The sequence below is a fragment of the Xyrauchen texanus genome, chromosome 2 (genome assembly GCF_025860055.1).
Source record: "Xyrauchen texanus isolate HMW12.3.18 chromosome 2, RBS_HiC_50CHRs, whole genome shotgun sequence".
NCBI lineage: Eukaryota > Metazoa > Chordata > Actinopteri > Cypriniformes > Catostomidae > Xyrauchen > Xyrauchen texanus.
Window position 1 is genome coordinate 20,299,203 of NC_068277.1, and position 14,506 is coordinate 20,313,708.

At 37.9% G+C, this 14,506-nt stretch overlaps 1 protein-coding gene across 1 annotated transcript in view; it reads left to right on the forward strand.

Annotated features, from left to right (window-relative positions):
• dnah2 (dynein, axonemal, heavy chain 2) overlaps positions 1 to 14,506 on the forward strand; it is a 259,741-nt gene that overhangs the window by 183,547 nt on the left and 61,688 nt on the right. Inside the window, exons 42-43 of the mRNA XM_052139940.1 lie at positions 650 to 767; positions 13,766 to 13,902. Coding sequence (XP_051995900.1) covers positions 650 to 767; positions 13,766 to 13,902 — 255 coding nt within the window. The remainder of the gene's footprint in view (positions 1 to 649; positions 768 to 13,765; positions 13,903 to 14,506) is intronic.

The window sequence follows — 14,506 nt, forward strand, 5'->3', positions numbered from 1 at the left end:
TGAATTAAACATGCAATGTAGTGAAGTCATGTTAATCATTAGAAATAGAAAAAAACTGTTTCTCACATTATGTATAACAATATTATGCATTATACATTTTATTCTCCGAAGAAAGTAGAAAGATAGTATTCCATTCCAAACATAACCGCATTCTCTCTCTCTCTTCAGTGCTTTCGTCCCTTTCTGTGTGTTGTGTGTGGGATTGGTGTCCTTGTGTTAGTATATGAGTGTGTGTGAGTCTAACTCTTTGTTGGTTTGCAATACTTTGCAATTTGGGGGGTCCATCTTGTTCTCCGCTCTTTCCGTGACTCAATCTGACATTTCTATTTGCATCCTCGCTCTCTTTATCCCTCTTTCTGTCTCTACATCTCTCGATGCCTGTCTCTTTACTCTTTCATATCTGACTCAACACCTCCCTTTTTGCATATCTATTTCAGGTACCTATCTCTCTCTCTCCCCATGCAAACATCACCTCCCCTGTTTCCTTATTATCTCCACTCCATATAACACACACACACACACCTCTGAGTCTCCTGTGCATAATTCTCTCACCACTGTATGATTTCATCACCGTTTGATTCCTCCCTCTCAGTTGATTTACTCCCTCTCCTCCTACTCTGACCTCTGACCTCTGCTGATGATCCTTTAGGAGTGTCCCCTAAACCCTAAGGCAGTGAGCCTTGGAGAGCTGTACGGAGAATACAACCTCGCCACCAATGAGTGGACTGACGGCATCCTCTCCTCCCTCATGAGAGCGTCTTGCGCAGGTACTGACCACACGGACAGGGGGAAGGATGGATTAAGGAGGGTGTAGATATAGACTTAAAGGGGCAGTTTGTAATTTCTACACCACTAACAACACTAGACAGAAAAATAGTTCCATTCCAAACTTAGACCAGAGACCAGGGGGTCAGGAATTGGCTGGTTGCCATGACCCTATAAGCCTTTACTGGTAGATGCAAGAAGTATACCATAAGGTGCCAAAAAGCATGTTTCCCAATTGACGGCCATTCAAAAATAATGTGTATTCAGATGTAATTTTTTTTCTTCTTTTTATTATATTTTATTACATGTTTTAATAGTAACAGATGTCTTTGGAGGGCTCTTAAAATGCTAAATCAACTTATATTTTTCCTATCTGTTGCCATTGATGGTCGCACTCCACCCAAACACCTACATTAAAATTAATGGTGTCACTAACGGATTTCTTCTCTCCAGATATATTAAAACTCCTTGGATAAGCCAGTATTGCTATATTGGGATACTGAAATGAACAGATTGCAATTCCATTTGTTTCCCCTAGTAGCACCACACATTACTCCTGCACATAAAATGCCTATGCTCATCAAGAAAAAAAGGAGCGTGAGCTGCCAGGGATTGTCAGCCACTGATAGCAGGTGTTCTGTGAAATCAGCCGAGGCATTGACAGAGACAGAGAAAAAATAATGAGACACTGAATCTTGAAGAAAGAAAGAAAGAAAGAAAGAAAGAAAGAAAGAAAGAAAGAAAAGAGCAAAGAACTAGTAGAGCTGGTTGAAGTTTGTGAGGTCTGATTGATTAGCTTTTTTCTGTCCTATACAGCTGTCCTAAACCTTCTGTGTATTTGTGCCAATCACTTGAGATCAGGAAATGGAATTTCCAGCTTTCCCTTTGATCAGTATACATCCTAATGAAAAAGCAGGGAGGTGGTTGTATCCGTGAGCTTGCATGTGTATTTTGTCCGTTTTTTGTGCTTGTGATCTGTTCGCTCCTGTGAATGTGTGTCATCTCTTGCTCAGGATCTGACGCACACAGGGCTGAATATGATACCTCATGCCCTACATTTAATTCTCCGTAAAGCCTGAACTCGCAGCACAGACCCATCCTGAATTCAACTTTTTACTCTATCCCCTCCACAGCCCAACCACACAGTTCTGCTTAGTCAACTAGACTTGTATGGGATGAAATTAGACTCAAAATTATTAATAAATGTGTGCATACTTATCCGTCAATTTGATGAATGTTGCAAATGTATCTTACAATTTAATGAATGTGCTGGAATTTGTACAAATAGAGATATACTTGTGAACACAAATGTGGCCTTTTGTATAAATGTATCACAATTTGTGTATGCAACCAAAGGAAGATGTTCCAAATCAAACACAAATTGTTCTTGTGAAGCATTGAATGTGCATTTGTGGAACAAGAGAAACACACACATTCATTGACATCTATTTGTGTCCATTCCCTTTGATTCATTTGAATTTTGAGACTTCCTTTCTGCTGGTTTTGCCTTGCACAATCTACACATAACTTTGTGTGAGCAAAACAGCTACCACTAGATGGCAGTCTCATTTTACAGAAATACCAGGTAGCATGGTTTATTCACAAGGTCAGTGTGCAAGCACTTCACACTTCAAGCAAACATAGGCTTACATCAGCAGAAAGGATCATGGGTGTGTTCAGTTTCTCTCATATATAACCAAGGATAATATATTTTTAAAGGCAAAAATAAAAGCCCATTTTAGAGTGCAAGTCCTGGTGATTATGCATTTGTGTTATGTCAGTAGCTTCTAGTTATTAGGATTCCAAGACCTGACCGTCTGTGTCGTTGTTTGTAGCACCAGTCAGCGTTAAAATCTGCTGTTTTAATCTAAACAAAATTTTTTTGAGACTGACAGTGGGTTGCACCAACAAGTAATCTGATAATTCTGTTGCACTAAACTTTAAAGCTTGTTTAAAAATAATCACGGTTACATTTGCGAGTACGATGGCTCATCTTTTTGGCAGAGCGATTACCCGCTTCATTGGTTACATGTGGAGACATGGGACAAATGGATGTATTGTTTTTAAATTGTTATTGAAAATAAAAACAAGGCATAAATGCAGAAGAACAGCAGCACAGTTACAAGTGCCTTTATAAAACATGAATGAGGTTTACAGACAATAAACTGAAGAGCACATACCATAAATAATTTACATTAAGATTTATACAAGCTCTGCTGATGTAAGAATTAGTTTCCAAATTATGTAAATGTAATTTTATTCATTTTAACTCTTTCCCCGCCAGCGTTTTTAAAAACAAGTTGCCAGCCACCGCCAGGGTTTTTGACGATTTTCGCTAAACTTTAATGGCCCGCAGAATATTTTCTTCCATGAATATATGAAGATGCTATTTATCACAATATTTTGCTCTGCTTTTAGGCAAAAAAAACAATTTTATTTTATCTTCATTTGTTCTTTTTTTATTGCGACTTGAACAGAGGTCGGTTTTGTCAAAAAACAACATTTCAGACAAAAAGCTGATAAAAAGGCATGTTTATGTCTGATATTTTGAGCTTATCAATACTCCACTTCTTCATGTTTGAGACGATCGCAGTCTGTTTCTTTGATCAAAGAGTTGCGTACTCTTTCAAAACATGCAGAGGGGTCTTCCTTACCGTATAACACCTAAGACACGGAAACCCGGAAAATTCCGTGTTTGGCGGGGAAGTGTTTTTTCATAAAACACGGAAAATTCCGTGTTTGGCGGGGAAAGAGTTAAGATGAATATGATCCTTTATTGTTCTTTGATGTGAAGTCAGACTTTTTAAGTTATATTTCCTTGTCTTCAAATGAAAGTGCAATAAACATTTACATAAATAATTAACATTGTCTTCTTTTTCCAGTACTTCGGTTTGTGAAGATGAAAATAGAATGAAAGTTGTCATCATTTACTCAACCTCATGTTGACTCTCTTACATACCTCCTAACCTCTTTCATGGGATGTGAGTAAACAATGACAGATTTAATATTTGTGTAAACTGTCCCTTTAAGTATGTAAGTATTGTTTTATTGCAGATTTTAAAGTAAATTTATAAGTGTGTCTGTTTAAAAAAAAAAAAAGGCTCAAATGCAAGTCAGTCGCTGAAGAGGCATTTAATTTGATATGTACATATACAGCATGTGAAACTCAGTTGCCTTTTACATAACTAAGGAATGTGGTATGTCTTTGGGGGGTCTATAATCTAGGTTTCAAATTGTAATTTATGTTACTACAAAACACAACAAAATTTGGGAACAATGTTATATAAAAAATACACTTAAGGATAGTTTACACACATTTAATAAATGCATGTGTACATCTACAAATTAATATTGTAGATGTTACCCACTGTTACCCAGCCACCACTGGGTAACAGTGGTGGCTCAGTGGTTGAGGCTCAGGGTTACTGACCAGAAGGTTGGGGGTTCAAGCCCCAGCACCACCAAGATGCCACTGTTGGGCCCTTGAGCAAGGCACTTAACTCCAGGTTGCTCCGGGGGGATTGTCCCTGTAATAACTGCACTGTAAGTCACTTTGGATAAAAGCGTCTGCCAAATGCATAAATGTAAATAAATGTAATATCCATAGAAAAAAGGGAGAAAAATACTTGTACACTGCTAACTTTACAGTTTAATGTCAACATTTTGACTCCGAATGGTATTCATCAGGTCAAACAAAATGAAAAATTTGGTTTGTTTTGTTTTGAAACAATTTTATTAGATTGGAACTTCAGCATTGTTCCAGTATTTTTCTCTCTTTTTTCTACACATCTTATATACACACCTAAACAATAGAATAGAACATTACAGCTAAAGCTCTGGGGCATTTTGTTTGAGGTTACCCTTCCTCATTCCTACTGCATGGTATCGTGTCAGTTGTCTGGGACTGACTCTAGTGTCAGGGCAAAAACAATCTGGATGAATACCTTTATAATAGTTACTAACAGCACAAAAACCTGTTTAAAATGTTATACAATTAAACAAGGTTGTTGTCATGAATCTTTGTTATGCCTTACAGTTGCTTTGTTTACTTTTTAAACCATAGCCTATAGGCCTACTTATATAGAAATGTTTCTTTACCGCTTGAATTCATTTTTTCAAAGTATAACTCTGTTTATCGTTTTTCCAGCAGAAGTGATTGATTTTTCTCGAAGAAATTAATGCCCTCTAACATGACTGGTTAGACAGTTTGTTTGTTTTAATGTGAGCTCTATAATTTAGGTTTCTTAATTAAGTATAGGTATCGGTAAATCGCGTCCATTTGATAACGTATGGTCAATGTTAATGCTGTTAAACCCATAAATAAATACATTGTGGACAGGTGCGTACACAATACAATGGGGAAAAAATAGACCACACACTGTACAGTAGTATAGCTTGCAAATCTGAAATATCTTACAGTGTTTTGGACAAAGATATTCTTCAGGCATTCTATTAATTTCTCTGAAGATTCTTCTTGTTGAAAGTATATCACTGTTACATCATGATTTAGGCCCTACCCGAGAAGTTTCACAGATGATGCTGGCGATGCACTCAGCTGAACCAGAGAAGTTTAATGGTGGATGGACATCCTCCTCCCGGTGTAAACAGAACATTTTTAACTCTCATGTCAAACTATTTTTATTGACTTCTTTAACTGTTTGACCTACAAAAGAGGACAAGCATGCACTGACTTTCTTTGAGACGCTATTGTGCTTGCTAAATAAACATTTTATGATGTGGATGCATGTCATTTATAAAAAACATTTGAATTACTGTTCCGCTGATGTTAAAAACGTTTACTAGCAACTGTGGTGCCTTCCTTTTATGAAGTTTTCATAGGCGTGGATTATGATAATTGTGAATGAATGTGCACACGCCCCCCCTTTATGAATGTTTTGAATTCAGTAACATACAAATGTTTAACTAACAAATCTGGGTAGTATGAATCATTTGTGAATCTGGTGGAAAGTTTTCGGGAAAAATTTAATTTTACGTGTCCATTACTCCAAATGTACTCCTGGTAAAGCATAACAAAGCTACATGGCAACAATCTTGTTTCATTGTGTAACATTTTAAACAGGTTCTTGTGTAGTTATAAATTATTTAAAATGCATCTGTCCAGGGGCCGGTTGCATAAAACATTTTTAGACTACTCTAGATAGTCGCCTACATTTTGGCCTTAACATTTTCAGTCAGTTGCATAAAAACATGGATTGGTCTAATGTAAGACAAAAATGTAAGAATGCAGACCGTTAGACTCACTTTTATTTACATTCCATGTTGTCATGGAAAATAACTGTCAGCTGAGCTTGTGGGGGCTTCAGTTGAGGGCTAGAAGGACTTGAGTTGAGACTTTGTAGAAGATTTGACTTCTACGATGCTAACAAAATTCCTTATGTTTTTTTATTTTCTTATTGTTATTTGGGTTAAAATCACTAAATTTGATCATTACAATTGATTTTGAAGCATTGCATTATTCTAATAGGCAAACATTTTCCAGTAAAGGATAATTGTGGTAAGCGCCCACTGTCTGCAATGTTATTTAAGCTGTTCAGTGTCTTTTCCCACAATGCTATGCCAATTAGACAGTCTTACTAAAGACAACTGCGAGCTTGTTTTATGCAAACGGCTTTCTATGGCGTCTATAGCTAGACAGACTAAATGTTAGACAAAGTTTTAAGTTAATGGCTATGCTTATGCAACTGGCCTCAGATTGATCTTGCCCTAGCTAGAGGTATCTATCAGTCATTGTCTAAATCTGAAATAGTATATCATGGAATACAAATCAATTGCCTTATGGGGGGGGGCTAACAAAGATTGCAGGGAGGCAGGAATACAATTGAGACCATGCGGTTACACATGCGCACACAGAGAACTTATTATAGGGGAACGTACCGCCAGGCAGGGAAAAAAATCCTGAATGTGTGGGAATGGGTATCAGACAGGCGTAGTGACGTCATTAAGTCTTCGATAGTCTCCACATGGACAGAAGTCGCCATTTGCTTTTGAGACCATATGAAGGGTTTAGGCCCAAGGACTGTTAAAGCGTCACGCTATACCCAGTTTTTCCATATTAGCCGGGCCCGGGCATACACTGGCGGCCCAGACGTGAAGATGTGATGTACGACCCCATGACTGGTCTCTACTGTGTAGAAAGTGGGTTTAGTGAGGTTAGGATATTCACCCGGCAGCTGGGCGAACTCACACCTTTCTGTCAAAGCGCTGGATAGGGTAGTCGTGGGAAAAGTGCTCCTTGAACAGGGTAAGACAGCCAAGGCCTGCTCACATCCACCATCACAAACTCCCATTTAAAACTCTGTCCATTGAAACACAGTGGCACTAGGCACTTCCCATATTTGCATATTTTGCATTGATTAGCCGCCTTGAGCGATGGGCTGACTTTGCCCAAGTGTTTTTCAATTGGTGATGCTGGTAGAACACTAACCTGAGCCCCCATATCACACAGGGAATGTCGGTCAGATAATGAGTCTGTGATTAAACAGTAAGTAAGCAGAGTTGTTAGCTACTATGCTACTGATCATACTGATGAAGTGCATGGAGGGTGGCACCTTTTGGCTTTCGCCCCAAAATGGGTGTGAAAGAAACACGGTCGTTGCTCAGCTGATTGCCTGATAGTCAGTGGCGGAGCTAGGGGGTGGCCAGGTGTGGCCATGGCCACCATGGACCGAAGCCTGGCCACCCAATTCGCCACCCAACTCGCAATTATTGTTTTAGTAATTTATTTGGTCATTTTTTGGCACAATTTAGTTCTTTAGATGTGAAATCATCTCTGTACAAATGTACAAATTTAACATGTGTACACACCAAAGTCGCCAAACCTCTCCATCCCAGGTGTCATTGTATCCACTAAACTAAAATCTGGACCCATATTGACAAAGATTTTAACCTTACAAATAGGAGTTCTCCAAAGAGCTCATTGTTAAGACTTTCTACTTAAAACCTATGTTTCCACATCAATGTGGCATTTCCTTTGATTTAGCAAAATATCGAAATATGAGAAACGGTGCTACTCTCTTCAGTCTCAGTCAAGAGATAAAGATAAAGATAAAATATACTTTAAGAGCAGAGATTGTAGACTTTAAGCGACAAACATCTCTCTCACATTTTTTTATAGGTCAGTGTTATTATAATATTCAAATTCATTGACTCAATTGCTTCTTTGATAGACAACAACAGCCTTGCTTCGGATCCTTTGGGATTCAGACTTACTGATTTAGGAATCGTCATGACGACTTCTTAAGTCTGAATATACTTCTGCATTCAGCCTACATTTTAGGCTCTGCATAGTGGCAAATATGTTGGTTTGCATTTATAGTTCTGCAATGGCTTCTGTGTTGTTCTGAGATTACACAGCCAAAATGCTAATTATACATTCATAAACAAACCAAAACACTGTAATTTGAGGATTCAAAAGTATTTATTAAATTATTGGAGCATTAAAAATGAGTTCAAACTATGTGAACATGTTGAAATTTAGGTAAGCTACATATTATTTATTATACATGTTGCTTGTATTGCAGGGAGCAAATTAATGAGAAAAACACTATGCTTACTCTGGAGTCCCTTAAATAATAATAAATAAATATTTTGGTATACTTTTGACATTCCGTGCTGAAAAATAAATCATCAAATTAAATAATAACTATACCTCGCTTGGTGAACACTAAATTGGTGTATTTTTAAAGACTTTACAATGGCAAATATATACCAATCAAGTGCTTTTTAATTTGATGACAAATTAGAAATGTTCCATTTCCATAACTAATGAAATATGATTATTTACAGTACACAGAACTGTCATACATACGGTCAAATCATTGTGCAGATCTGAGAGTTCGCAAGTAGAATATAACACATATGGTTTCACTCACATATCAAATTAATATCAAGTAAAAGTCGTGAGGAAAAAAAGCGTATAAGTTTATAAGCTGTAAACAGATATCTTATGTTGCATTTTGCTTGTAATTTTGATAAACAAACAGAACATAAATAAGAGCAGATGCTTCCGATTGAGACAATTGCTTTAATGGTCCAGAGGCCAAATACAATTAGATAAAGCATAGACATTCAAATATAAAATGTGATGCTACCTTAGATATTGTTGTTATCATAATGGGTGGTGGTCTCTGGTTACAAAGTGTAACAATCAAAGCTGTTATGTCATGGACGCCATTCGAGGAGCAGATGTGTGAGCGGCGAGCTCTACGAACTTTGCTAGTTTTGATAATATTTGTGTTATAAACCAGAGAGATTCCATACACTCTGATTCTTAACTGTTCTAGGTAGACAAAGTCAAAACATTCAAAATCCTCAGGCTCTGGAGACATTAAAAGACACTTACTGTACGTTCACACCAGAAGCGGCAAGAGCGTCAAAATTCAGTCTGGCTGCCCTGCCTTCGACGCTCAAGGATGCTCGTGGACGCTCTGATGTAGTTGAAATAGGCGGCAACGGTTGTTCAGAATGCTTTGTTTTGTGAACTGTATTTAAAGGGGCCGCAATTTAAACATCCAGACATGTCGACCATTTACTTTTTGCCGACCTATCACAAGTAGCGTATATCCTCATGAACTCTTTAAAATGTGAAAATAAGAAATCAGTCGATGGCAGAAAGTAATTAAAATTATAGTTGTTTGTTATCAAAATAAAATACATTTGTAATAATAACTGTGGTCTTGGTTGTTTTATATACCTGTAAGCAAACAGGGACATATCATATATTACTGGGAAACCCGCCACGGCAATAATTAGTTTCTCCTCCATTTTATCTTCGGAACGAATGTTTGGTGGGAACCAAAGTTTACACGGTTATGTTCTCTAGACTTCGCTAGAGCGGAGCACTTCTATATTCCAATAGGTTGCCGCCGAACCGCGTCACAGCTCATTACCATAATGTTGACTGCACTTGAACTTCCATCTGGGCCGAAAGTCCAGACTCAATTTGGATGGTGAACTTAAAGAAATCCGCTGTTTATCGATGAATGTGTCAGCAATGCTGACGAAAGTTGTTGCAGACATGGAAGATCTTGCTGTAATATGTCGGTCGATTACTTCCATTGAGACAAATTTCTCTGAGATGGTTACAAGAATGTCAGACGTCGAGAGACGGATCAGTTATCTGGAGTCATCGGAGGGAATTAGCTGCTAACCCGCTAGCGACCAAGGCAGACTTTGAACGCGTTTGGGGAAAACTGGAGCATTTGGAGAATAGTAATCGACGAAATAACATCCGAATTGTTGGAATTCCTGAGCATGAGGAAGGCAGAGATATGGTGAAATTCCTAGATGAGCTCTTCCCTAGTCTGCTCAATATAACAGGCCATAAGCTGGAAATCAAGCAAGCTCACAATTCTGGCAATTCTGGCCAAATTTCTGAGATCATTCGATAAAGATCTTATGTTGCGAGAGGCGAGGAATAAATGAAGGCTTTCTTGGAGGAACCACAGCATTTTCTTGTTCCCAGACTTTGCGAATTCGACAAGAGAGAAACGTGAACAATTCAGGGAATGCAAGAAACTCTTACATCAATGGAAGATCGCTTTTGCACTGATGTTTTCGGGCAAACTGAGAATAGATACTAAGGATGGACGCAAAGAATTTACATGCCCACAACAAGCATTCGCCAACAATCAAAGCTGTTGTGACATGGCATGTAGTTACATTTTTGAAGAGTGCACGTCAACCTATATCATAGGTTCGAAGCAAAAGTATAAATCGGCCTCAAGTTGTTGTGGATTTAGAAACAACTTATAGCATTAAAATGCTCCATCAAGAACCCTTAGATGAACATTTACAAGTCCTAAAATTAGCAGTGACGTGCACATAATTTTTAAGAGTTGCTCCTAAATTTCCAAGTTAGGACCTACTTTTAGCCTTAAGAATTTTTGTAAATGTGGACCCAGAAATGCAAATGAAGAATCACCCAACTACAACTAGAAGTATTTGCAGCTTTGCTGCGGACAATGAAAATAGTGTAAAGCCAAGTACTGTGCATAAATTAAAGAATGCAGCAAAAGACAATATACAGGATATTCTGCCAGTACTCTTTCACTCTATGGAATTTCTCTCTGTTCAGAAAAGCTGGTCTCTCTCATTGATCTCTTTTTGTCTAATATTAAAAGAGCTGGTTTGCATGAGTTTGGCACACGTGTGTGTGTGTGTGTGTGTGTGTGTGTGTGTGTGTGTGTGTGTGTGTGTGTGTGTGTGTGTGTGTGTGTGTGTGTGTGTGTTTGTGTGTGTGTGTGCGCACGTGTGTGTGCGTGCATGCTGCTCTGCTCCTTTGAAACTGTGTGTCAGAGCCAAAACTTTGTTTTAGCCCTTATTGCAAATACTTCCTTCCTCTGTTTCTTTATTAAGGTTCCAAATGGCCTCTTTGGCTTGACAATTTATGGTACATTTGCCAAAGTTGAGAATGTGATGGTAATTATAAAAAGAGAAAAGTGCAAAATAATAAAAAAGGGAGAAATAATATAAAATAAAATTCAAATATTGCCCATAATAAAACATTTCATCGTCCCCTTATACAGTGGTAGAGGCAAATATACTTTGTACTTCTTGTTCCTCTAATAGTTGGGAAGTTGTGTCTGGTTTTGTAACCTTGGAAGTGTTAGATTAAGTATTTTCACAGATTTTGACTATGTTCTTTTTAATTTCCCATTTTTGTATTTTCATAATCAAAGGATATTGTCCTAATTCTGTATTATTTGTAGTGTTCCAATGCACGTTTAAGCTACTTTATACTGAATTCTCCTTGTAAGGTCTCAGTTGGGTGTTTTGCCTATTTGGCAAGTTCTTGTTTTTTTAGTGGACCACATGCTCACTACCATAAAAAACAATGGTCTCAATTAATGATTTTAATATTTTATGCATCTTTTTAATTGGAATCTCTACAGGACATTGCCTTGTATGACACAGAAGGCCCTGCAAGCCTTTTCTTTAATTAATTAAATTCAGGTGAAGTTGCCTGTGGGTCTGTGTTTCAGGCCTAATGTAATATGATGAATATGTGATGTGAGTGGTTGCTAATGTGAATGTGTTTTTTATTCACATTTGGGTCTTGAAGGTCATAATTGCTTTTATTAGGTTTACTGCAAAGGTAAAGAGGGTATTGACAGTACTGCTCTTGTAGGACCAGACTTTGTAGCAAATCAGATCAAGAGTCAGGACCATGCAGGACCATGTCCAGTGTATAGATCCATTGCTGAGTCATACAGCCATCTCTTACTCTGTGATCTTGGGAGAGCTATTTTGTAATTTATCTTGTGCAAGTATGTTGCCAATTTAAGACACTCCTGTTTCTGCCCCTGACAGAAAATGAACCGTGTACAGTTTCCATATTGTTGCTTACCCTACTGTAACCAATCGGACCTCAAGCTACCACCTACTGTAATGTATCGTGACCAACAACACTTAATATTTAAAAATTAAATATAAAAAAATGAAAATATTTTGAAGTTAATAGAAAAAAGACATCACAATCAATATTGCTCTTGCTTTCTGTGTGCAATAATTTATTGTTGTACCCCCTAAAAATAAAATAGATAAATAAAAATAAAATGTAATGGCATAAATTGATCCTTGATGCTGAATAGAATCTTGCTTTGAATTTGGGAAGTATTTTTCTCAATAAGAGGGTGTAAGTATGATCAGGTTGGAAGTAATTTGGTAAAAAGTCGATTTTACTTCTTTTGAGATGTATAAAGAATTCTGAGAGTCAAGAATGAATTGCTTAAAAATAACCTTCCATAGTCATTCTTCACTTTGAAGAATGCTTCAGTAATTATTTGGAGCTTCTGTATGTAGTACCTTTAGCTCTTGTGCATTTAGTCATTTCATTCAGTAAATCATCAGATCCGGATGCATTTTAAGTTTTAAAAAGGTATTTAATCTTTTGCTTGGTAATGCAGAAATGTAACCGATTTTGAATATCTTACTTGCTGATTCTAACACCTCGGCTTGTTAGGATTCTCTTTCTGATGTTCTGAGAATCTAGTTTTTTCTGGCCTCTCTGTGTTCAGTTTTTCTTTTGTTTTCTCCTCCTTGGCCCTTATTTATTCCTATTTTCAGAGCCCCGATCCACTCTTAAACTGTATAAGCGAAACTCAGCGGTAGCTCTCTCCATTACACACACACACATGAGTTTCCTATCAGCCCCAAGGCTGGCTCCCTGACCGAATTGTGTGGCCATTTTGACAAAAGCAACACCAAGTGGAGCAATGCCATTCTCCCCGCCACCATGCGTCATGCCTGCACAGGTTACCATGGCAACTTGTGACACTGAAACCAGCTGTAATTGTTCTTGACACATGCCAATCATTCAGGCCAACCAAACATTGCCTCCCTTTTTGCATGCCCAGAGTGTTCTGTCTGTTTTGAAGCTCAGAGAGTCTAATTCATTCTTCCATTGGCCAATATCAGTGGGGGCCCTGTATTGGGCTTGAATTTATGTTTGTGTCTATGGTGGTGTGATGTCGTTTAGCGGTCTAATCACAGTTTACAGTGGCTCAATATGGTTGCTATCTGTTGCCTGCATTCCCTCCTCCCCTCTCTGAGAGGGAAGATGGCCCAGAGGAGATGTGACACTTCCTGTTGCTGTGTGTGACAGGTATGGTTTTACACGCTTACACAGGCTGCCAGCAGGCCTGCTGCTTCCAGTCAGAGCATGTATGTAGAAGACAGATGGGCTATGATCTGTGTTGTATTTTATTGTTTTGAGTTCAGTAAATGAGACACACATGGGCAGATAAAGGGGCAGGAGAAGATAAATGATCAATCAGAGGCTTCACCACAATTGCCTGCAAGTCTCTCTGATGCCTGTGAAATAGAACTCAGGAAATGGGACTGACAGAGAGAAGAAGGGAAAGAGAAAATTAAAATAGAGACAAAGAGATCCAGTGTGTATTAGAAATGTCAGATTCATTATTTCGTGTGAATGTTTAAGTGTAGCGCTAACATTTCTTCCCTGTGTGTCCGAGCTCAGATGAGAAGCCTGATGAGAAGTGGATTGTGTTTGATGGGCCAGTGGACACACTGTGGATCGAGAGCATGAACTCTGTAATGGACGACAACAAAGTCCTCACACTCATCAACGGAGAAAGAATCTCCATGCCTGAACAGGTACTGTTCCTGATTCCAATATCGATGATAATGTGTATGTCACCTCAAAAACCCATCACAGTTCTACATGACCATGTGCATGATTAAATATTACCTATATACTTATTAATATTATTAAGTATTTTTCTAAAACTTTAAAGAAAAAGTGAGAAATTTAATTTTGCATTAAGAAAATGAAACTATTAGGACCATTCCTAAGATTCTTAGCATTGTAACATATTTTTTGTGACAAGTAAGCACATTTTATCCCAAAATTGTAAAAAAAAAAATGTAATTCTCATAATGGTAATACAGTAATTAAAATCATCCTTTCTGTTCACTCTCAGAAAAATTCTGCTGTTTAAGGTATAAGGCTGCATCTTATCCAATTTTCGTGAGAGCACTGATTCAAAGTGCAATTTTATTTGTAGCACAAATCTATAACTGTTTGTTAATGAAGTGGCGCAAATTGCAATTTGCTATTATCTTTAGAAAAACTGTAGGAAATTGTGCTAAGACAGAGATGTCCAAACTATGGCCTGCAGGCCATCTGCGGCTCGCCGACTGCTCTGATGCGGCCTGTGAGAGCTTTTGGAAACAGAATGGAATTTGGCCTGCTATTGAG